The sequence below is a fragment of the Kogia breviceps genome, chromosome 5, assembly GCF_026419965.1.
Source record: "Kogia breviceps isolate mKogBre1 chromosome 5, mKogBre1 haplotype 1, whole genome shotgun sequence".
Classification (NCBI taxonomy): domain Eukaryota; kingdom Metazoa; phylum Chordata; class Mammalia; order Artiodactyla; family Physeteridae; genus Kogia; species Kogia breviceps.
In genome coordinates, this window is record NC_081314.1 from 28892904 (window position 1) to 28915484 (window position 22581).

General features: G+C 42.0%; 1 protein-coding gene and 1 non-coding gene across 5 annotated transcripts in view; both read right to left on the minus strand.

The window, feature by feature from the left end:
- Positions 1-20597, minus strand: part of COL6A6 (collagen type VI alpha 6 chain) — a 177283-nt gene extending 156686 nt beyond the window's left edge. For 3 of the 4 annotated variants that reach the window (XR_010840635.1, XM_059065465.2, XM_067033805.1), the window contains exon 1: positions 20206-20597. Coding sequence is in view for 2 of the 4 variants with exons in the window: in XM_059065465.2 (XP_058921448.2) it covers positions 20206-20222 (17 nt within the window). In the remaining 2 variants the exon portion in view is untranslated. Of the gene's footprint in view, positions 1-11572; positions 11712-20205 lie in introns of all 4 variants that reach the window. The other variant, XR_010840636.1, reaches the window with a different exon arrangement.
- LOC131757904 (U6 spliceosomal RNA) lies at positions 18820-18926 on the minus strand. The gene has a single exon (XR_009336052.1). It is a non-coding gene; the product is annotated as a U6 spliceosomal RNA (small nuclear RNA).
- Positions 20598-22581: the final 1984 nt, after the last annotated feature.

A 22581-nucleotide genomic window follows, 5' to 3' on the forward strand; every position in this document is an offset into this window, starting at 1 on the left:
AACAAACAAAAATAACAAAACAAAACAAAAAAACCCGGACGGTCAGAACCCTAGGACAAATGGTGAAAGCAAAGCTGTACAGACAAAATCTCACACAGAAGCATAAACATACGCTCTCACAAAAAGAGAAAAAGAGGGAAAAAAATAATATATCTTGCTCCCAAAGTCCACCTCCTCTATTTGGGATGATTTGTTGTATATTCAGGTATTCCACAGATGCAGGGTACATCAAGTCAATTGTGGATATTTAATCTGCTGCTTTTGAGGCTGCTGGGAGAGATTTCCCTTTCTCATCTTTGTTCACACAGCTCCTGGGGTTCAGCTTTGAATTTGGCCCTGCCTCTGTGTGTAGGTCGCCTGAGGGCATCTGCTCTTTGCTCAGACAGGATGGGGTTAAAGGAGCAGTTGATTCAGGGGCTCTGGCTCACTCAGGCCCGGGGGGGGAGGGGGTGCACGGAGAGCAGGGCGACCCTGCGGTGGCAGAGGCCGGTGTGAAGTTGCACCAGCCTGAGGTGCACCGTGCGTTCTCCCGGGGAAGTTGTCCCTGGATCCCAGAACCCTGGTGGTTGCGGGCTGCACAGGCTCCTGGGAGGAGAGGTGTGGAGAGTGACCTGTGCTCTCACACAGGCTTCTTGGTGGCGGCAGCAGCGGCCTTAGCATCTCATGCCCGTCTCTGGGCTCCACGCTGATAGCCGCGGCTCACGCCCGTTTTTGGAGCTCCTTTAAGCGGCGTGCTTAATCCCTTCTCCTCGCACATCAGGAAACAAAGAGGGAAGAAAAAGTCTCTTGCCTCTTCGGCAGCTCCAGACTTCTCCCGGACTCCCTCCCGGCTAGTCGTGGTGCACTAGCCCTCTTCGGGCTGTGTTCACGCAGCCGACCACAGTCCTCTCCTTGCGATCCGACCAAAGCCCGAGCCTCAGCTCCCAGCCCCCACCCGTTCCGGCGGGTGAGCAGACAAGCCTCTCGGGCTGGTGAGTGCTGGTTGGCACCGATCCTCCATGCGGGAATCTCTCTGCTTTGCCCTCCGCACCCCTGTTGCTGTGCTCTCCTCCGTGGCTCTGAAGCGTCCCCCTCCGCCACCCACAGTCTCCCCTCGTGAAGGGGCTTCTAGTGTGTGGAAACTTTTCCTCCTTCACAGCTCCCTGCCACTGGTGCAGGTCCTGTCCCTATTTTTTTAAATCTCTGTTTATTCTTTTTTCGTTGGCCCTACCCAGGTACGTAGGGAGTTTCTTGCCTTTTGGCAGGTCTGAGGTCTTCTGCTGGCGTTCAGTGGGTGTTCTATAGGAGAAGTTCCACGTGTAGATGTATTTCTGATGTATCTGTGGGGACGAAGGTGATCTCCATGTCTTACTCTTCTGCCATCTTCTCTCCGCCCCCCAAGGAAAGTCTTAATTGCATTTTATTCTTTTTTTCCCTTTTTTTTTTTTTTTTTTTTTTTTTTTTTGCAGTACGCGGGCTTCTCACTGTTATGGCCTCTCCCGTTGCGGAGCACAGGCTCCGGACGCGCAGGCTCACCGGCCATGGTTCACGGGCCCAGCCGCTCCACGGCATGTGGGATCTTCCCGGACCAGTGCACGAACCCGTGTCCCCTGCATCGGCAGGCGGATTCTCAACCACTGTGCCACCAGGGAAGCCCCTTTTTTTCCCTCTTAATCACAGCTTGCCTCAACTGATTTTTTTTTTTCCAAAATGCCCTTGGGGAGTGAACATTTTTGAATGGCAAACTTCTTGTATGAAGATTAAGCACACCAGCTGCTCTTGTCTGAAGCTTAGCGTCTTTTAAAATAGAGCATAAATCAGATGGCTTAAGCTGACTTCCTTTGGGTCCTAGGCATAACACTCACCAGCAGTGAGATAAAAAGATACAAATGAACTTATTTACAGGACAGAAATAGACTCGCAGACATAGAAAACCAATTTGTGGTTACCAAAGGGGAAAACGGGGGGGGGCAGCTGGGGGATGGGGGAGTGGTAAATTAGGAAGTTGGGATTAACATACACACACCACTACATATAAAATAGATAACCAACAAGGACCTACTGTAATAGCCAAGGAAATTACACTCAATATTTTGTAATAACCTATAAGGGAAAAGAATCTGAAAATGAATATACATACATACATCTGAATCACTTTGCTGTTCACCTGAAACTAACACAACATTGTAAATCAACTATACTTCAATGAAAATAAAATAAAATAAATAAAAACAAAAAAATAGTGAGATAAGATCAATGTGGTTTTTTTTTTTGTTGTTGTTGTTGTTGTTGTTGTTGTTGTTGTTGTTTTTCTGGAGAAAAAAACGAAGCTCAAAGAAAGAAAGAAGAAATGTCACAGACTCGGGTTACCTCAACAGAGCCTCACCAAGGGGATTAGAACAATGCTGGCTGCTGCTTGTGTTGAGTCTCCCATTAGGAGTATTTGACGTACATTTTGGTAATCCCCTCCTCTCTCAAATAAATGAGGCTCCACTGCAAAAGGGAAAGTAGCTTGTATGAAGAGTGTGGAGACAAGGGTTCTAGCCCAGACTGAGAGGCCTTAGGCCAATCTTTTAAACTCTCAGAGACTCATTTTCCTCATCCGTAAACTAGGTGGTTTAAAAATATGTATTTATTCATTCATATATTTATATGAGGCCCTGTGTAGGAAGCAGGTGGGCAAAGAAGAGTAAAACCAGATGTGGTCTTTGTCCTTATGGATCTTCCAATCCACTGAGGGAGCAATATATTTTCGAAAGAATGACATCAATAAGTGTGACAATAAGCAGTGTCACAGGCTGTAAAGAAGAGGTTTCTCTAAGGCTCCCCAGGCCATCTATCAGTGAGTCTGGGCAACAGTACTGCTAATCTAACCACTTCCCACCCACGTCCATGCCACCATTGCCTCTTGCCCGGTTTATGCCACTTACAGATCTCCACATTTTGACTCTTACCCTTCTTAATATATTCTTTAGGCATTAGTCAGACTGATTTTTTTTTTTTTTTTTTTTTTTTTTTTTTTTTTTTTGTGGTACGCGGGCACCTCACTGTTGTGGCCTCTCCCATTGCAGAGCACAGGCTCCGGACGTGCAGGCTCAGCGGCCATGGCTCACGGGCCTAGCTGCTCTGTGGCATGTGGGATCTTCCCGGACTGGGGCACAAACCCATGTCCCCTGCATCGGCAGACGGACTCTCAACCACTGCACCACCAGGGAAGCCCCAGACTGATCTTTGAAGACTATACATTAGATCAATATCCCCATGTTCAAAATCTCCAATGACTTTCAATTAGGCTTCGATTAAATTCCAATATCGTGTGCATGGCCCACAAGCCTCTCTAGGCCACCAGCCATGCCCCATAATCTGATCTCATCTTCTTTACACTCCTTATCACTCCCCCACTCCAGCCATACTGGCCTCCTTGCTTTTCTCATGCCAACATTGTTCCTGCCTGGAAATGTCCTTCCCCCCCAAGCAGCCTCGTTTTGCTCCCAAGTTCACTCAGGTTTCTGCTCAAATGTCAGCTCCTCAGAGATGCCTTCCTGACCACTCCATCCAAAATAACTTCCCACTTCCTTACCGTCAGCCACTACCCCATTAAATACTTCTGTTTTTTTCCCTAGCATTTAACACACATTTGTTGACTTTATTATTTATGTCCTCCCTGGAGATGGGAACTTTTCCCATCTTGTTGCCCGGCACCTAAAATAAGGTTTACACATAAAAAGATACTCAATAACTATTTGTTGAATTATTATATACTGGGATGACATGTAATACAGAGAATTGATTAACTCAGATGTCAGAAAATATTCCCTTAAGGGACTGCTATTTATGGTGATATTTGGAGGAATGGTGAGAGTTAACCAGGCCAAAAGTAGTGTGGAGTGCCAGGAGGTAGGAGAGCTCTTGTCAAGGTCCTGTGGCAGGAAGGAGAACAGAGTGGTCCTGGAAGCAAAGGAAGTCCAGGATGACTAGAACACAGAGCGAAGGGGAGAATGGCACTTGTTTAGGCTGGAAAAGAAGTAGCCAGGCCATGCATGGCTTTGCAGGATCTATTAATTATTTCTGTCTTTATTCCAAGATTAGTGGGAAGTCATTAAAAGATTTTAATTGTGGAGAAGGATGGGGGGAAGAATCAATCACTTTTGTTTATAAAACATACTTGAAATGATTCATAAGATCCATTTTTGCTCTGAAATTCTTGAACCCTACAAAAAGTCAAACAGCAAAATTAGAATGAAATTTTGAAAATATTAATCAAAGTCAGTTTCAGTGACAGAGATTCAGTCCCTTGAGTTTTGTAGTGACTCCACATCACTATTTTGAGACTTTATGTTTATGCTGAGTTTAGCACTCTCTCTTTCTTCCCTCCCCCAAATAACAGTGAGTCAAAATTTACTTTTACTCTGAGAAACCTGACTTCTGTACAATTATTCTGACCATGCAGGGATCTAAGTTGAGCATCAGCATTAGAAGATCCTAGGCTTTAGAAGCACACACTTTCTAGCTGACCCAAGCAGAATAGACAGGTAGCAGTGTCAAGGCCTGCGTTTTACCACATCATGAATTCAAATCCCCCATGGGCCAGTGGTGATTTTGAGCACTCGATGCATATTGAAACCTCAGACCCTCATCTGTGAAAAGAGGATAATGATAGTACCACTTTCCTCACTGGGTTGTTGTGGATTAAATGTGATGATATATATAAAGTGCTTAATAAGTGATGAGGTAATTGACATAGAGTATTGGAGTATTCAAAGATCCACTGTGTGAAAAAAATCTGGAGTCAACCATCTCTTTCTACCTGGGTGGTTCTAGCCCAGTCACCTATTGCTCCTGGCTGAAGCTGGTGGCATGGCTACCGCTCTGCCCACAGAGCACAATCTCCTTTCTCAGTAGGGAGTTACAGATCTGCAAATATGGAATCACAACCTCTCCTTTGGTGTCCACTGTGTCACCCTACTCAATCGCTTTGATAGCTGCTGATTGAGATGACAATGGAATATCTATGCCTAATTGCAACTTTCTCCATGAAGAAATTGAAAGAACTGATGGAGCAATAAACAAATAAAATAAATGAAGAGATAAATGAAAACCCTCAAGCTTTGGGGTGAAAAAAATCATCTGTCTAAAGTATTTTGCATCGAGAGTTACATAACTATGGATTTATGAGGTGGGTCGCAAACATAGACAATGCTGTCAACTACCAATTTACCTATTTTTATTAGTACAATGATTGTTAATTACAAATGACTAAGTGTGCCCAAATTTGGGGGATATGTAGAAACAAAGGGCAACAAACTTTGTGTATCAGAGTGGGGTGGGCATCCCTGGCCCAGTGAACTTAAAAACTGGATTGCCATAGACTTAGGTAGGTGTGCCAAGGCAGTAACTTACCAATTAATACCTAAAAGTCTTAAACAACTAAAAATATAGGTACCATAATACATATATTTTTCAAATTATAGTTTTCTCCAGATATATGCCCAGGAGTGGGACTATAGGATCCCACTCCTGGGTATATATCTGGAGAAAACTATAATTTGAAAAGATACATGTGCCCCTATTTTCATAGCAGCATTATTTACAATAGCCAAGACATGGAAGCAACCTAAATGTTCACCGATAGATGAATGGATAAAGAAGATGTGGTACATATATACAATGGAATACTAAGCAGCCATAAAAAAGAATGAAACAAGGCCATTTGAAGCTACATGAATGGACCTAGAGATTATCATACTAAGTGAAGTAAGGCAGCCAAAGACAAATATCGTATGATATTGCTTATATGTGGAATCTAAAAAAATGATACAAATGAACTTATTTACAAAACAGAAATAAAGACATAGAAAACAAATGTATGGTTACCAAAGGGGAAAGTGAGGGGGGGGAGGGATAAATTAGGAGTTTGGGATTAAAATATACTAACTATATTTTAAAATAGATAAACAACAGGACCTACTGTATAGCACAGGGAACTATACTCAATATCCTGTAGTAACCTATAATGGAAAAGAATCTAAAAAATCTATATATATGCATGTATGACTGAATCACTTTGCTGTACAGCTGAAACTAACACAACATTGTAAATCAACTATATTTCAATGAACATTTAAAGAATAAAATTTAAAAATAATAAAAATCTTGAACGTGTGCAGACAGCTCTTGGAGGTGCTATTATCCTAATTTCCACCCAAATTATGTGCTTAACCTTCTCCCCATTGCTAAAATCTAAAAAGTTTTTTGCCTTAATCATTGACCAGTGCAGGTCTGTTAATTTGTTTAGTGCTTGCCTCCACCCAGTTTAATCACCTGCAAATGTGCCTCTGGGTTTGTCAGCATTTTCACGACAAGTTCCTGGAAGCCCAAGAATGAGGTGCTTAATGGTGTGTTTCAGAACGGTGACAGCAATCCTGGAGAAGGGGGGAAACTGAGGAGGAATTGCAGTTGATAATAATTTAAGGCAAAACTCTTGGGATAAACTCCTCAGTTTAGAAACTGGATTCATGGCACTAACCCAGGAAAAGCAGATGTTGAAGCTGGAGGATTATTTGGAAGAAACTGTGTGAGGGAATTAGACACCATTATATGTTATTATATCACTTACATTTCCAAACACATACTCCGCTCAAGGTTTAAAAGCAGGATACTTCTAGCTACATGGCACTTTCCTCCCTCTGGGTTCCGCCCAAAGTCCCTCTATTAGAGTGCCCTTTAAAATTAGACACCCTGGAATGTGGGCTTTACTATCTCATAATATCACAGGGTCAAGTCAAGCATAATACTCATCTTGATGACTCTAAAAGAAAAATCATTTATTCAGCACCAACTAACCAAAACCTCTCAATCTCTGTGTTTGGATATGATTTCTACTTCATATGTGAAAATGAAAGTTCAGAGAGCTTATGTGATTTGCCCTTGGTCATCAACTAGTAAGGAAGCTGATTTCAGTTCATTTATTCTACAGCAGATATTTATTGAGCATCTACTAAGTGGTTAGCACTGAAGATGCCTGGTGAACATGAAAGACAAAGCAACCACGCTTCAGTGGGAACTATGGGAGCCCAGGGTACAGTGGGGACTCAAGGCAAAGTACCTGACCTAGTACACAGGGCTCAGTAATAATTTCCTAAGGAATGGACATGTTAGCTGAGCCCTAAAGGGAGAGAAAGAGTCAGCCAGATTGAGAGTCCAGAGAATACTATTCTAGGTAGAGGAAATTCCAAATGCAAATGGCAGGAGGGAGAGAGCAAGGTCTGCTTAAAGACACAAAGGATTGGCAGTAGTGGCAAAGAAATAGAAAAGCAGGAGAGGTGGATAAATATTGGATGGTGGGAGGATTTTCAACCGTGATAAGTATTTTGGATTTTACCCAAAGGCATTGGAGAATATTTAATTAATTAATTAATTAATTAACTTATGGCTGTATTGGGTCTTTGTTGCTGTGCTCAGGCTTTCTCTAGTTGTGGTGAGTGGGAGCTACTCTTCATTGCAGCGCACGGGCTTCTCATTGTGGTGGCTTCTCCTGTTGCAGAGCTCTAGGCATGTAGGCTTCAGTATTTGTGACACACAGGCTCAGTAGTTGTGGCTCGCAGGCTCTAGGCACAGGCTCAGTAGTTGTGGCACACAGGCTTAGTTGCTCAGCGGCATGTGGGATCTTCCCTGACCAGGGCTCGAACCTGTGTCCCCTGCATTGGCAGGCAGATTCTTAACCACTATACCACCTGGGAAGTCCTGGTATTGGAGAATTTTAAGCAGAGGAAAGTATGAGCAGACAGTTTTAGGGAACTCACTCAAAGCTGAACTATGGAAAATTCTAGAAGAGGAGCAAGACTAGAGCACGGAGGTGGTCTAGGTTGCAGCTGTCATCTGGGTGAAAAAGAGAATGGTGTTTGGAGACCAGGAGCAGAGATTATAGAGAGGAGTTTGCAGAAATCAGTAGGAAATATAATCATAGGATGTGGAGACAGATTAGATAGGATTCTTGATAAGGGCTGGGGAGGACAGGGCTTCAAGGCTACATTGGTGGAAGATGTTCAGGTGCCTTGTGGGCAGTTAGATGTCTGGGTCTGAGTTCCGAGGAGAAGTCTGGTTTGGGGAGAGGGGTGGATTGGGAAGTAATTGGTAAATGTGATGGCAAATTTTATGTGTCAACATGACTGAGCTAAGGAATGGTAAAACATTATTTGTGGGTGTGCCTGTGAGGGTGTTTCCAGAAGAGATTAGTATTTGAATTGACATAATGAATAAAGAAGATGACCTTCACCAAGGCAAGTAGGCATCATCCAATCCATTGATGGCCTGATTAGAACACAAAGGCAAAGGAAAGGTGAATCTGCTTTTTCTGCTTAAGCTGGAAAGTCCATTTACTTCTGCCCTTTGACACTGGGGTTCTTGATTGTCAGGCCTTCAGACTCAGATTGATGACACCTCTAGCCTTCCTGGCCCCCTGGTTTGCAAGTGGCAGATCAGAGGACTTCTCAGTCCCCATAATCATGTGAGCCAATTCCTATAATAATATCCTCTTATACATATCTCTCTATAGCCTATTGGAGAACCTTCCTTCAGTAAAAGAAATGGTGACCAAAGCAGTGGGGGGATAGGAACACCCACCAGAAATATTGTGAGGCTGGTTCCATCCTTATGGAACATGTGTTTGAGCCACTTCTCATAACCTGCGGAAGGTACTATTTCTCTAACGATGGAGTCGTAACTGAGCCCTCCCCAATACCTCCCTCCCCGTGCTCCTGACACATTCTCAGAGAGCTGATGGTAATTCAGGATCAGGTCATAACCAAGAAGCCAACTGACCCAGACACAAGTGAAACAGCAGTGGCTGGGGACAAAATTCTGTTCTCCAGTGTGGAAAGCAAGAATTCCATTCTTGATTCACTTTTTGGCCAGAACAGAATCTACAGGATACTTAGAGCTAAAGCACTGTCTTAACTGAAATAGTTAACAAGCTCATGGTAGATTGGGTTCCCCCAAAGCAGACTCTGGACAAGAATTTGTGCAACCAGATTACTGAGGAGAGGATCCCTGGAAGCACTAGTAGAGCAGCAAGGAAGTGAGATAGGGAACCAGGTAGAATTGTTAATGAGCAAGTGGGTTAGCATTCTGGGCAGCTGGAGCTCATCCCCTTGGGTACTTCTGGAAGAATGTAAAGATCAGACCTCAAGAGTGGCTTCCCTCACAGCGAGGATACTTATTCACCAGCTTTCATCTGTTATTGGGCAAGGGGTTGCTCCCAGTTGTGTTAACCTCCAGGCCCCTCTGGCCTACTCCACTTGAGTCAGCCATGTTCCCAAGGCCAGAGAGAGCCCTCAGGCCTCCTCTGTTGCTTGAAGTAAGAAGCCTGCAGTGAGAACTGAAACTGAATGCAGAAGGGACACAGACAGGGCTCTGATATCCTCTGGTAGCCAGCAGAGAAGAGAAAAGCTTGGGCATTAGGGAAATCTGTTACAACATATAACACGATCTGCCCTGTATTATAGTCCCAGAGAAATATGTAAGTAAATGTGATTGATTATAGCGTTATCCATACCTGCTGGCTTATGGTGAGTTAAGGGTACCAAAAGATGGTATATGGGCCATTTGATACATTGTGGAAATTTTTTCCACCAAACAAAAATAGCCAAATGTGACTCTGACTCGCTCACGATCTTCAAAGTTCTATTGTATTTGGACTCATGCAATGGAGAATTTCAGTCACAATGTCTTGCCAGACGTTAATCGTGTTGTTTTTAAAGGACTCGATAGGTAATTAACTTATGGGTTTTCAAGCCAACACAAATGCCTTCGCCAACTAACTCTGGCAAAATCTTTCCCCTTTAAAGTTTAGGATATAGTACTTAAAGCATTACAAAAACATGTTCAAGTCAAATCAATACCCCATCTTTAATTATAAATGGTAAAGGAATGGTTAAATGTATATTTATTATCTCTTTGTACCTTGAGGGGAATGCTGAAGTTTAAGATGGAGTTAGTTTGTATGCTTTATTTTTCTTCCCTCCACTCCACCTGTTCAACATTTGGGGGAAAACTTTCTCTTCCTGTCAAAATTAAATCAGCAAATTTCCTGAGGCTTATTATTTAGAATCATAAAAAGTATTAGCTTTTAGGGTTATCTCAGTCAATCAAGATGAGTCATAAAGGTAAGATTTAGGGTCTATTTCTTCCTTTAGCAAAAGCAAGCAAGAGGTGATACCAACCTCTTTTATCTTGTCTGGATTTTCTATATGCAACTGCTCCAGATTTACATGAAAAGCATACTTCAGCCAGACTTTTGTAATTTTAAGTCATTCATTTATCAAATATTTATTGAGTACCTACTAAGTGCCAGGTACTATGGGAAACACTAGGGATACAAGAGCCACAGGAGATCTTTTCTTCTGCACATGGTTTATGTTAGCCAAACAGTATCCATTTTATTCATGGTAACCTCGTCCAAATTTTCCTGTCATTGCCTTGGGTCACCACAAGAAAAGACAAGTTTGGAAGGAGGGTGAGGAATCTGGAGAGCGAGTGACATCAAGTCTCTAACTACTAGTATTTCTTCATTTAAAAAGTTTGGCCTTTACTGTTCTGTAAAGTATTCTCTATGCCTTCTAAATTCTCCATTCCCTTGAAAAACTGAAGTTTGCTTTGTGGGCCTTTATTTTAAAATTCTGAAAATATAAATCTATCACCTTTCTGATGAAGGCAGAAAGATATTTTTGTTACCACAAATTCATTATACAAAGAAACTAAAACCCTGAGTGCACTTTTCAAAGCCTTTGTGCTGAAGTAACCAGTTGACTTCTCTAGAATGAGAAGCACATTAGCACCAGTACAAAAACTCAGTAGGTACATATGGTTATCATCGTGATCATAATGGACAGCATGTGTATAAAATATTCTCCCCAAACAGTAAAACAGAAGATATGAAGAGACACAGAGTGAAATCAGAATAGCCATAACTCCCAAACATCTCTTCCAGGATGGCAGAATGTCTGAGTGATGCGTCTTTCCTAAAATGCTCTCTACGAACTGGAACACTTCCAGGGGAAAAGGGAGATTACAACGTTGGGAGAGTTATACATTTCTTGGAATCATGTTCTACTCCATGGAGACAAGGTATTTCAGTGAGGTCAAAACATGGACTAAAACTGGACTATATGATGGAGACCTTCAATATGGCGGAGTGAGAGGTGGAGATCGCCTTCCTCCCCCAAAATACATCAGAAATACATCTACATATGGAACAACTCCTACAGAACACCTACTGAATGCTGGCAGAAGACCTGAGACTTCCCCAAAGGCAAGAAACTCCCCACATACCTGGGTAGGGCCAACGAAAAAGGAATAAACAGAAACAAAAGAATAGGGACGGGACCTGCACCAGTGGGAGGGAGCTGTGAAGGAGGAAAGGTCTCCACACACTAGGAGCCCCTTAGCGGGCGGATACTGCGGGTGGCAGAGGGGGAAGCTTTGGAGCCACGGAGGAGAGCGCAGCAACAGGGTGCGGAGGGCAAAGCGGAGAGATTCCTGCACAGAGTATCGGTGCCGACCAGCACTCATCAGCCCAAGAGGCTTGTCTGCTCACCTGCTGGGGCGAGTGGGGCTGGGAGCTGAGGCTCGGGCTTCGGTCGGAAGCCGGGAGAGGACTGGGGTGGGCGGCGTGAACACAGCCTGAAGGGGTTAGTCCACCACGGCTAGGGAGGGAGTCCGGGAAAAGTCTGGAGCTGTCGAAGAGGCAAAAGACCATTGTTTCGGGGTGCACGAGGACAGGGGATTCTGAGCGCCGCCTAAACGAGCTCTAGAGACGGGCGCGAGCCGGGGCTATCAGCGCCGACAACAGAGATGGGCATGAGATGCTAAGGCTGCTGCTGCAGCCACCAAGAAGCCTGTGAGCAAGCACAGGTCACTATCCACACCTGCCCTCCCAGGAGCCTGTGCAGCCCACCACTGCCAGGGTCCCATGACCCAGGGACAACTTCTGGGGGAGAACACACAGCGCGCCTCAGGCTGTTGCAACGTCATGCTGGCCTCTGTCTCTGCAGGCTAGCCCTGCATCCGTACCCCTCCCTCTCCCTGGCCTGAGTGAGCCAGAGCCCTCTAATCACCTGCCCCTTTGACCCCGTCCTGTCTGAGCAAAGAACAGATGCCCTCAGGTGCCCTACACACAGAGGCGGCACCAAATCCAAAGCTGAACCCCAGAGGTTGTGTGAACAAAGAAGAGAAAGGGAAATCTCTCCCAGCAGCCCCAGGAGCAGAGGATTAAATCTCCACAGTCAACCTGATGTACCCGGCATCTGTGGAATACCTGAATAGACAATGAATCATCCTAAAATTGAGGCGGTGGACTTTGGGAGCAACAATATATATATATTCTTCCTTTGTCTCTTTCTGTGAGTGTGTATGTGTATGCTTCTTGGTGTGATTTGTCTGTATAGCTTTGCTTTTACCATTTGTCCTAGGGTTCTGTCTGTTCATTTTTCTTTCTTTTTTTTTTTTTTTTTTTGTATAGTTTTTAGCGCTTGTTATCATTGGTGGATTTGTTTGTTGGTTTGGTTGTTCTCTTCTTTCTTCCTTTTTAAAATTACTTTTTAATTGTTTTATTTTAACAATTATTTTTTATTTTAATAACTTTATTTTATTTTAGTTTTCTTTCTTTCTTTTGTCTCCCTTTTCTTCTGACCTGTCTGGCTGACAGGGTCTTGGTGCTCTGGCCAGATGTCAGCCTGTGCCTCTGAGGTGGGAGAGCCAAGTTCAGGACATTGGTCCACCAGAGACCTCCCAGCTCCATGTATCAAATGGCAAAAGCTCTCCCAGAGATCTCCATCTCAACACTAAGACCCAGTCCCACTCAACGACCAGCAAGCTACAGTGCTGGACACCCTATGAAAAGAATTGAGTACAATCTCAGAGACCTCTGGGACAACATTAAACATACCAAAATTCAAATTATATGGGTCCCAGAAGAAGAGAAAAACAAAGGGAATGAGAAAATATTTGAAAAGATTATAATTGAAAACTTCCTTAATATGGGAAAGGAATAGTCAATCAAGTCCAGGAAGCACAGAGAATTCCATACAGGAAAAATGCAAGGAGAAACATGAAAAGACACATATTTAATCAAACTACCAAAAATTAAATACAAAGAAAAAATATTGAAAGCACCAAGGAAAAAACAACAAATAATATACAAGGGAATCCCCATAAGGTTAACAGCTGATCTTTCAGCGGAAATTCTGCAAAGCAGAAGGGAGTGGCAGGACATATTTAAAGTGATGAAAGGGAAAAACCTAAAACCAAGATTACTCTACCCAGCAAGGATCTCATTCAGATATGACAGAGAAATCAAAACCTTTACAGATTAGCAAAAGCCAAGAGATTTCAGCATCACCAAACTAGCTCTACAACAAATGCTAAAGGAAGTTCTCTAGGTGGGAAACACAAGAGAACTGAAAGACCTACAATAACAAACCCAAAACAATTAAGAAAATAGTAATAGGAACATACATATCGATAATTACCTTAAATGTAAATAGATTAAAAGCTCCAACCAAAAGACACAGACTGACTTAATGGATACAAAAAAAAGACCCGTATATATGCTGTCTACAAGAGATCCACTTCAGACCTAGGGACACATACAGACTGAAAATGAGGGGAAAAAGATATGCCATGCAAATGGAAATCAAAAGAAACATGGAGTAGCAATTCTCATATCAGAAAAAATAGACTTTAAAATAAAGACTACTACAAGAGACAAGAAGAACAGTATATAATGATCAAGGGATCAATCCAAGAAGAATATCTAACAGTTGTAAATACTTATGAACCCAACATAGGAGCACCTCAATACATAAGGCAAATGCTAACAGCAATAAAAGGGGAAATCAACAATAACACAATCATAGCAGGGGACTTTAACACCCCACTGTCACCAATGGACAGATCATCCAAAATGAAAATAAATAAGGAAACCCAAGCTTTAAATGATACATTAAACAAGATGGACTTAATTGATATTTATAGGATATTCCATCCAAAAACAACAAAATACACTTTCTTCTCAAGTGTTCATGGAACATTCTCCAGGATAGATCATCTTGGGTCACAAATCAAGCCTTGGTAAATTTAAGAAAATTGAAATCACATCAAGTATCTTTTCCGACCACAGCACTATGAGACTAGATATCAATTAAAGGAAAAAATCTGTAAAAAATACAAACACATGGAGCCTAAACAATACACTACTTAATAACCAAGAGATCACTGAAGAAATCAAAGAGGAAATAAAAAAAATACATAGAAACAAATGACAATGAAAATACGATGATCCAAAACCTATGGGAAGCAATAAAAGCAGTTCTAATAGGGAAGTTTATAGCAAAAAAAATCCTACCTCAAGAAACAAGAAACATCTCAAATAAACAACCTCAACTTACACCTAAAGCAATTGGGAAAAAAGAACCAAAAAAACCCAAAGTTAGCAGAGGAAAGAAATCATAAAGATGAGATCAGAAATAAATTAGAAAAAGAAATGAAGGAAACAATAGCAAAGATAAATAAAACTAAAAGGTGGTTCTTTGAGAAGATAAACAAGATTGACAAACCATTAGGCAAACTCATCAAGAAAAAAGGGAGAAGACTCAAATCAATAGAATTAGAAATGAAAAAGGAGAAGTAACAACTAACACTGAAGAATACAAAGGATCATGAGACATTATTACAAGCAACTATATGCCAATAAAATGGAAAACCTGGAAGAAATGGACACAGTCTTAGAAAAGCACAACCTTCCAAGACTGAACCAGAAAGAAATAGAAAATATAAACAGACCAATCACAAGCACTGAAATTGAGACGGTTATTAAAAATCTTCCAACAAATAAAAGCCCAAGACTATATGGCTTCACAGACAAATTCTATCAAACTTAGATAAGAGCTAACACCTATCCTTCTCAAACTCTTCCAAAACATAGCAGAGGAAGGAACACTCCCAAACTCATTCTACGAGGCCACCATCACCCTGATACCAAAACCAGACAAAGATGTCACAAAGAAAGAATACTACAGGTCAATATTACTGATGAACAAAGATGCAAAAATCCTCAACAAAGTACTAGCAAACAGAATCCAACAGCATATTAAAAGGATCATACACCATGATCAAGTGGGATTTATCCCAGTAATGTAAGGATTCTTCAATATATGCAAATCAATCAATGTGATATAGCAAATCAACAAACTGAAGGATAAATACCATATGATCATCTCAATAGATGCAGAGAAAGCTTTTGACAAAATTCAACACCCATTTATGATAAAATCCCTCCAGAAAGTAGGCATAGAGGGAACTTACCTCAACATAATAAAGGCCATAGATGACAAACCCACAGCCAACATCGTTCTCAATGGTGAAAAACTGAAACCGTTTCCACTAAGATCAGGAACAAGACAAGGTTGCCCACTCTCACAACTATTATTCAGCAGAGTTTTGGAAGTTTTAGCCACAGCAATCAGAGAGGAAAAAGAAATAAAGGAATCTGAATTGGAAAAGAAGAAGTAAAGGTGTCACTGTTTGCAGATGACATGATACTGTACATAGAGAATCCTAAAAATGCTACCAGAAAACTACTAGAGATAATCAATGAATTTGGTAAAGTAGAAGATACAAACAATGCACGGAAATCTCTTGCATTCCTATACATTAATGACGTAAAATCTGAAAGGGAAATTAAGGAATCACTCCCATTTACCATTGCAACAAAAAGAATAAAATATCTAGGAATAAACCTACCTAAGGAGACAAAAGACCTGTATGCAGAAAATTATAAGACACTGATGAAAGAAATTAAAGATGATATAAATAGATGGAGAAATATACCATGTTCTTGGATTGGAAGAATCAACATTGTGAAAATGACTATACTACCCAAAGCAATCTACAGATTCAATGCAATCCCGATCAAATTACCACTGACACTTTTCACAGAACTAGAACAAAAAATTTCACAATTTGTATGGAAACACAAAAGACTCTGAATAGCTAAAGCAATCTTGAGAAAGAAAAACGGAGCTGGAGAAATCAGGTTCCCTGACATCAGACTATACTACAAAGCTACAGTAATCAAGCCAGTATGCTATTGGCAAAAAAACAGAAATATAGATCAATGGAACAGGATAGAAAGCCCAGAGATAAACCCATGCACATATGGTCACCTTATCTTTGATAAAGGAGGCAAGAATATACAATGGAGAAAAAACAGACTCTTCAATAAGTGGTGCTGGGAATACTGGACAGCTACATGAAAAGAATGAAATTAGAACACTCCCTAACACCATTCACAAAAGTAAACTCAAAATGGATTGGGTTTCCCTGGTGGCACAGTGGTTGAGAGTCCGCCTGCCAATGCAGGTGACATGGGTTTGTGTCCCTGTCCAGGAAGATCTCACAGGCTGCGGAGTGGCTAGGCCCATGAGCCATGGCCAGTGAGCTTGCACATCCAGAGCCTGTGCTCCACAACGGGAAAGGCCACAAGAATGAGAGGCCTGTGTACACCCCCACCCCCAAAAAAGGATTAAAGACCTAAATGTAAGGCCAGACACTATAAAACTCTAAGAGCAAGAAATAGGCAGAACACTCTATGACATAAATCACAGCAAGAGCCTTTTTGTCCCACCTCCTAGAGAAATGGAAATAAAAACAAAAATAAACAAATGGGACCTAATGAAACTTAAAAGCTTTTGCACAGCAAAGTATACCATAAACAAGACGAAAAGACAACCTTCAGAATGGGAGAAAATATTTGCAAATGAAGCAAAGGATTAATCTCCAAAATTTACAAGCAGCTCATGCAGCTCAATATCAAAAAATCAAACAACCCAATTCAAAAGTAGGCAGAAGACCTAAATAGCCGTTTCTTCAAAGAAGATATACAGATAGCCAACAAACACATGAAAGGATGCTCAACATCACTAATCATTAGAGAAATGCAAATCACAACTACAAAGAGGCATCACCTCACACCAGTCAGAATGGCCATCATCAAAAAATCTACAAACAATAAAAACTGGAGAGGGTGTGGAGAAAAGGGAACCCTCTTTAATTGCTCATGGGAATGTAAATTGATACAGCCACTCTGGAGAACACTATGGAGGTTCCTCAAAAGATTAAAAATCGAACTACCATACAACCCAGCAATCCCACTACTGGGCATATACCCTGAGAAAACCATAATTTAAAAAGAGTCATGTACCACAATGTTCATTGCAGCTCTATTTACAATAACCAGGACATGGAAGCAACGTAAGTTTCCATTAACAGATGAATGGATAAAGAAGATGTGGCACATATATACAATGGAATATTACTCAGCCATAAAAAGAAATGAAATGGAGTTATTTGTAGTGAGGTGGATGGACCTAGATACTGTCATACAGAGTGAAGTAAGTCAGAAAGAGAAAAACAAATATCATATGCTAACACATATATATGGAATCTAAAAAAAAAAATGGTTATGAAGAACCTAGGAGCAGGACAGGAATAAAGTTGCAGATGTAGAGAATGGGCTTGAGGACACGGGGAGGGGGAAGGGTAAGCTGGGACAAAGTGAGAGAGTGTCATGGACATATATACACTACCAAATATAAAATAGATAGCTAGTGGGAAGCAGCCGCATAGCACAGGGAGATCAGCTGGGTGCTTTGTGACCACCTAGAGGGGTGGAATGGGTAGCGTGGGAGGGAGATGCAAGAGGGAAGAGATATGGGTATATATGTATACGTATATTCACTTTGTTATAAGCAGAAACTAACACACCATTGTAAAGCAATTATACTCCAATAAAGATGTTTTAAAAAAATTGGACTCTACGCTAAATGAATTTTTGGGAACACTTCTATGTGCCTTGACCCTTAAGAATTACCACCACCATGACTATCACCCTCATTTACTGAGCACGTATGCCTGGCATTTTATAAGGAACTTATTTTTTTCTCCCACATCCCTGTGATGTAGGTAGATACCACTGTTCCCTGTGACAGGTGAGAAAAGACTCAAGACAGGTTAAGCGTAAGTCCAAGCTCCTGTGTAACCTGAACCTAGACCCATTTCAGAGCAAAACTACTGGACTTCCTACTTTAAATAACAGTGACAACAAACAACTACAAAAAGGTCAGGACAGGAGAAAAAATATTTTGGGCAACTTTTGATCACTCTGGAGAAGTCATATTCATGACACTTATAAAAGTAGAAGTGTAGAAAATCTAATCTTCGTACTTATTTCTTGGAACTGTAAGAGTGAGTGATTTTTGGTTGCAAATACACCATCATTAGTCGTGACCACTTTTCTTTATTTGCATTTAGTATACCTGCCAATCACATATTTTTGAGAAATTCCAGAGACAGTTGGTACTTATTGACAGGGAAGATATTTTCAATCATTTTTAATACCATTATATTAGCAGGACTACATAGTATACTGTTTATATAGATGAATAAATAATGCATCGACTTTTATTCACAATGCTATAATCTGACCTTCATTTGGTGACTTAATTAGCTGCTCTTGGCACTGTCCATGCAAATAGGTAAATAATGAAATTCTTTCTTGATAAACATTACAAGTATTCAAACTTTCCTGAAATTTGGACTATTCTGAAGGGGATGTGAAAAGTGGAAGTTACAAGTATATTATATTTAACAACGGTGTTTTTTGATAATTGTTTCATAAAAAGATTTAGTAAAGGTAGATATTTTTTAACATATTTATTGGACTATAATTGCTTTACAATGGTGTGTTAGTTTCTACTGTATAACAAAGTGAATCAGTTATACATAAAAAATATGGAATGCTTCATGAATTTGTGTGTCATCCTTGTGCAGGGGCCATGCTAATCTTCTATGTATCGTTCCAATTTTAGTATATGTGCTGCTGAAGCAAGCACAGGTAGATGGTTTTTATTACTAAAAAAAGGCTAAAGATGATTCTTCAAGGAGTGGTTCCCATAAAGTCTTTTATGTACATCATAAAATTTGATTTCACATGACATAATATCCAAAACACATGGACTTTTGAGTGGAAGGTAAGCTTTCTTTTCAGGTTTCCCTCTTTACTTCTAATATTTTGGAATAAAATGAGGGAGGGTGGAGGGAGAAAGCTGATAACTTCTTTTATAAAGAAAAAAGCTTTAAGGCCATCCATGTATTTTAAAGCACTTTATTTAGACAAGGCCATACTGGAAAGTTTTATATTAAAAATAGTACTCATCAAATAGATCCTTCTTTTAAAAAGCAGTGTGATTGCAGATTCTGTAACTGTAGAAATTCTTAACAAAAGACTTCTAATATCCTTCCTATCTTAAGTCTTATGATTTTCATAGACATCTCAGTTATTCCCAATCAACATCACCACCCTTTTCCCTTATGGAAAATTTTCCCCCAACTGGCAAAGATCATCTTTAAAAATCTCCATAGAGTAGACTTCTAAAAAGAGAAATGAGAAATCTTTATCACTAAAGGACACAGAAGAGAAGAAATCACTTCCTAGTGCCAGTATTTTTTCCTCTTCCCACCGGCCTGGCCGGCTCATCGAAATTATTTGCACAGTTGACACTGAGCCAGGTAGCTGGGGTTCTACTCATTGCAGAATGTTACTAGGCATTCATAAAAGGGTGGATTTTTTCTGCCTTCTCCCCTCCCTTCAGCTAACAATAAAACTCCAACCATCTTTAATAAATTTGGGTGATTGCAGTGGCAAAAATACAGGCTGGGTCTGGACCGGCCTGGCAGGGACTTTTCCTGACCCAGGCTGGTTTACCTCATTCATCCACTCCCCATGCCATCCTGTGTGCCTGCCACACTCCAGGCCCTGTGCTGGGCGTGGGCACACGGTGTTGAGTGAGGCACCTCTCAGCCTTCGAAGCTCTCGGGAGTGCTGTGGGGGACACGGAGCCCGGAGCAGAGAGTGACCAGAGTGTACTCTGGGCTCTCCAAGAGGAGAATGCGGGGAACTCACAGAAAGACGCAGTGAGGTCAGCTAACCCTACCTGGAGGAGTCGAAAAACAGAACGAGGAGGTTTTGAGCTTCTGATATCCCTTCTTCCCTTTACCGGGATCCTCAAGCAGCCCCTTCCATCCGGCGCGTCCTTCCCGGGCAGTCACTCACCACTTGCAAACCTAGTTCTGGCTCTGGCCGGCCCAGCCAACAGCGGCTCTAGCACTTACCTCGGGGAAAAGTCCATGCGGCTCCCGGCCCCGCACTTCCCAAGTCCCCGGCGGATCTCTTCGCAGCGCACGGATCAGAGCGCAGCGCACCGCTGGGAGCGCAGCGCCGAGTGCCCCCGACCGGGGAGACCGTGGGGCCAAAGGGGACCGTGGGAGGTACGTGAGGCGGCGAGGACAGCCTCTGGCCTCCTGGTGTCCTGCAGGCAGGCGGCAACTCCCAACCTTCCTCGCTGCTATATAAACGCTTCTCCCCGCCCCGCGCCGACCCTTCCCCGCCCCGGCGGCCCCCTCGCAGCGCGCGTCCCTCAGGAAGGGGGCGCAGCCGCAGGGAGGTGACGGAAGAGGTATGAGGGGGTTCTTGGGGCTGTCACTGCCCTGCCAGCTTCTTCCCTACATGGAACCTGTGCCAACATCTGCGGACTAGGGAGGAAACTGAGGGCGGGGAAATTGGGGCGTTCGAGGTGCGCGCCTTCTCTGCGCCCAACAGACGGGCAGCGCGCGCGCTCTGAGGCGTAGCGAAGATCAAGCTGTGCTCCGACTGTTGGAACTGCAGTCTCTTGGCGGCTTTGTCTGTGTCCTAGGATCTTCGTGCAAGGGGACTCCGAGAGTCCTCGGTGGTGGGAACTGCTCCCTCTTGCCTGTGAACGCCCCAGGAACTGCACGCTTCAGGGTGGAGGCCAAGCGCCATTGGGGTCCCCACTTGGAATTCAGGGTCCACAGGAGAGTATTCTTGACTCGATCGTCTACTGACCTTTTTTCGCTGACTGTCCATTTATTTGTTTGTCCGTGTACTTGTTTCACAAATATTTGAGCACCTAGTATATGCTACTAATTAGGTGCTTGGGATGCAAGTTGGCCTCTCAGCTCGCAGTCTCAATCGGGAAACAAGTGGAAACAGGAACCAGGGTGGTAATTGCTAGATGGGGTAAGCACGGCCATGAGAACACAGAGGAAGGGATCCTTTATTGAAGAGGCTGTCTTTTCTCCACTGTATATTCTTGCCTCCTTTACAAAAGATAAGGTGACCATATGTGTGTGGGTTTATCTCTGGGTTTTCTATTCCGTTCCATTGATCTATATTTCTGTTTTTGTGCCAGTACCATACTGTCTTGATTACTGTAGCTTTGTAGTATACCCTGAAGTCAGGAAGCCTGATTCCTCCAGCTCTGTTTTTCTTTCTCACGATTGCTTTGGCTATTCAGGGTCTTTTGTGTTTCCATACAAATTGTGAAATTTTTTGTTCTAGTTCCGTAAAAAATGCCACTGGTAGTTTGATAGGGACTGCATTGAATCTGTAGATTGCTTTGGGTAGTAGAGTCATTTTCACAATGTTGATTCTTCCACTCCAAGAACATGGTATATCTCTCCACCTATTTGTAACATCTTTAACTTCTTTCATCAGTGGTGCTGGGAAAACTGGACAGCTACATGTAAAAGTATGAAATTAGAACACTCCCTAATACCATAAACAAAAATAAACTCAAAATGGGTTAAAGACCTACATGTAAGGCCAGACATTATGAAACTCTTAGAGGAGAACATAGTCAGAACACTCTATGACATAAATCACAGCAAGATCCTTTTTTACCCACCTCCTAGAGAAATGGAAGTAAAAACAAAAATAAACAAATGGGACCTAATGAAACTTAAAAGCTTTTGCACAGCAAAGGATACCATAAACAAGACCAAAAGACAACCCTCAGAATGGGAGAAAATAGTTGCAAATGAAGCAACTGACAAAGGATTAATCTCCAAAATTTATAAGCAACTCATGCAGCTCAATAACAAAAAGCAAACAACCCAATCCAAAAATGGGCAGAAGACCTAAATAGACATTTCTCCAAAGAAGATATACAGATTGCCAACAAACACATGAAAGAATGCTCAACATCATTAATCATTAGAGAAATGCAAATCAAAACTACAATGAGATATCATCTCATACTGGTCAGAATGGCCATCATAAAAATATCTAGAAACAATAAATGCTGGAGAGGGTGTGAAGAAAAGGGAACTCTCTTGCACTGCTGGTGGGAATGTAAATTGATACAGACACTATGGAGAACCGTATGGAGGTTCCTTAAACTACAGTTAGAACTACCATATGACCCAGCATTCCCACTACTGTGCATATACCCTGAGTAAACCATAATTCAAAAAGAGTCATGTACCAAAATGTTCATTGCAGCCCTATTTACAATAGCCAGGACATGGAAGCAACCTAAGTGTCCATCAACAGATGAATGGATAAAGAAGATGTGGTATATATATGCAATGGAATATTACTCAGCCATAAAAAGAAATGAAACTGAGTTATTTGTAGTGAGGTGGATGGACCTGGAGTCTGTCATACAGAGTGAAGTAAGTCAGAAGGAG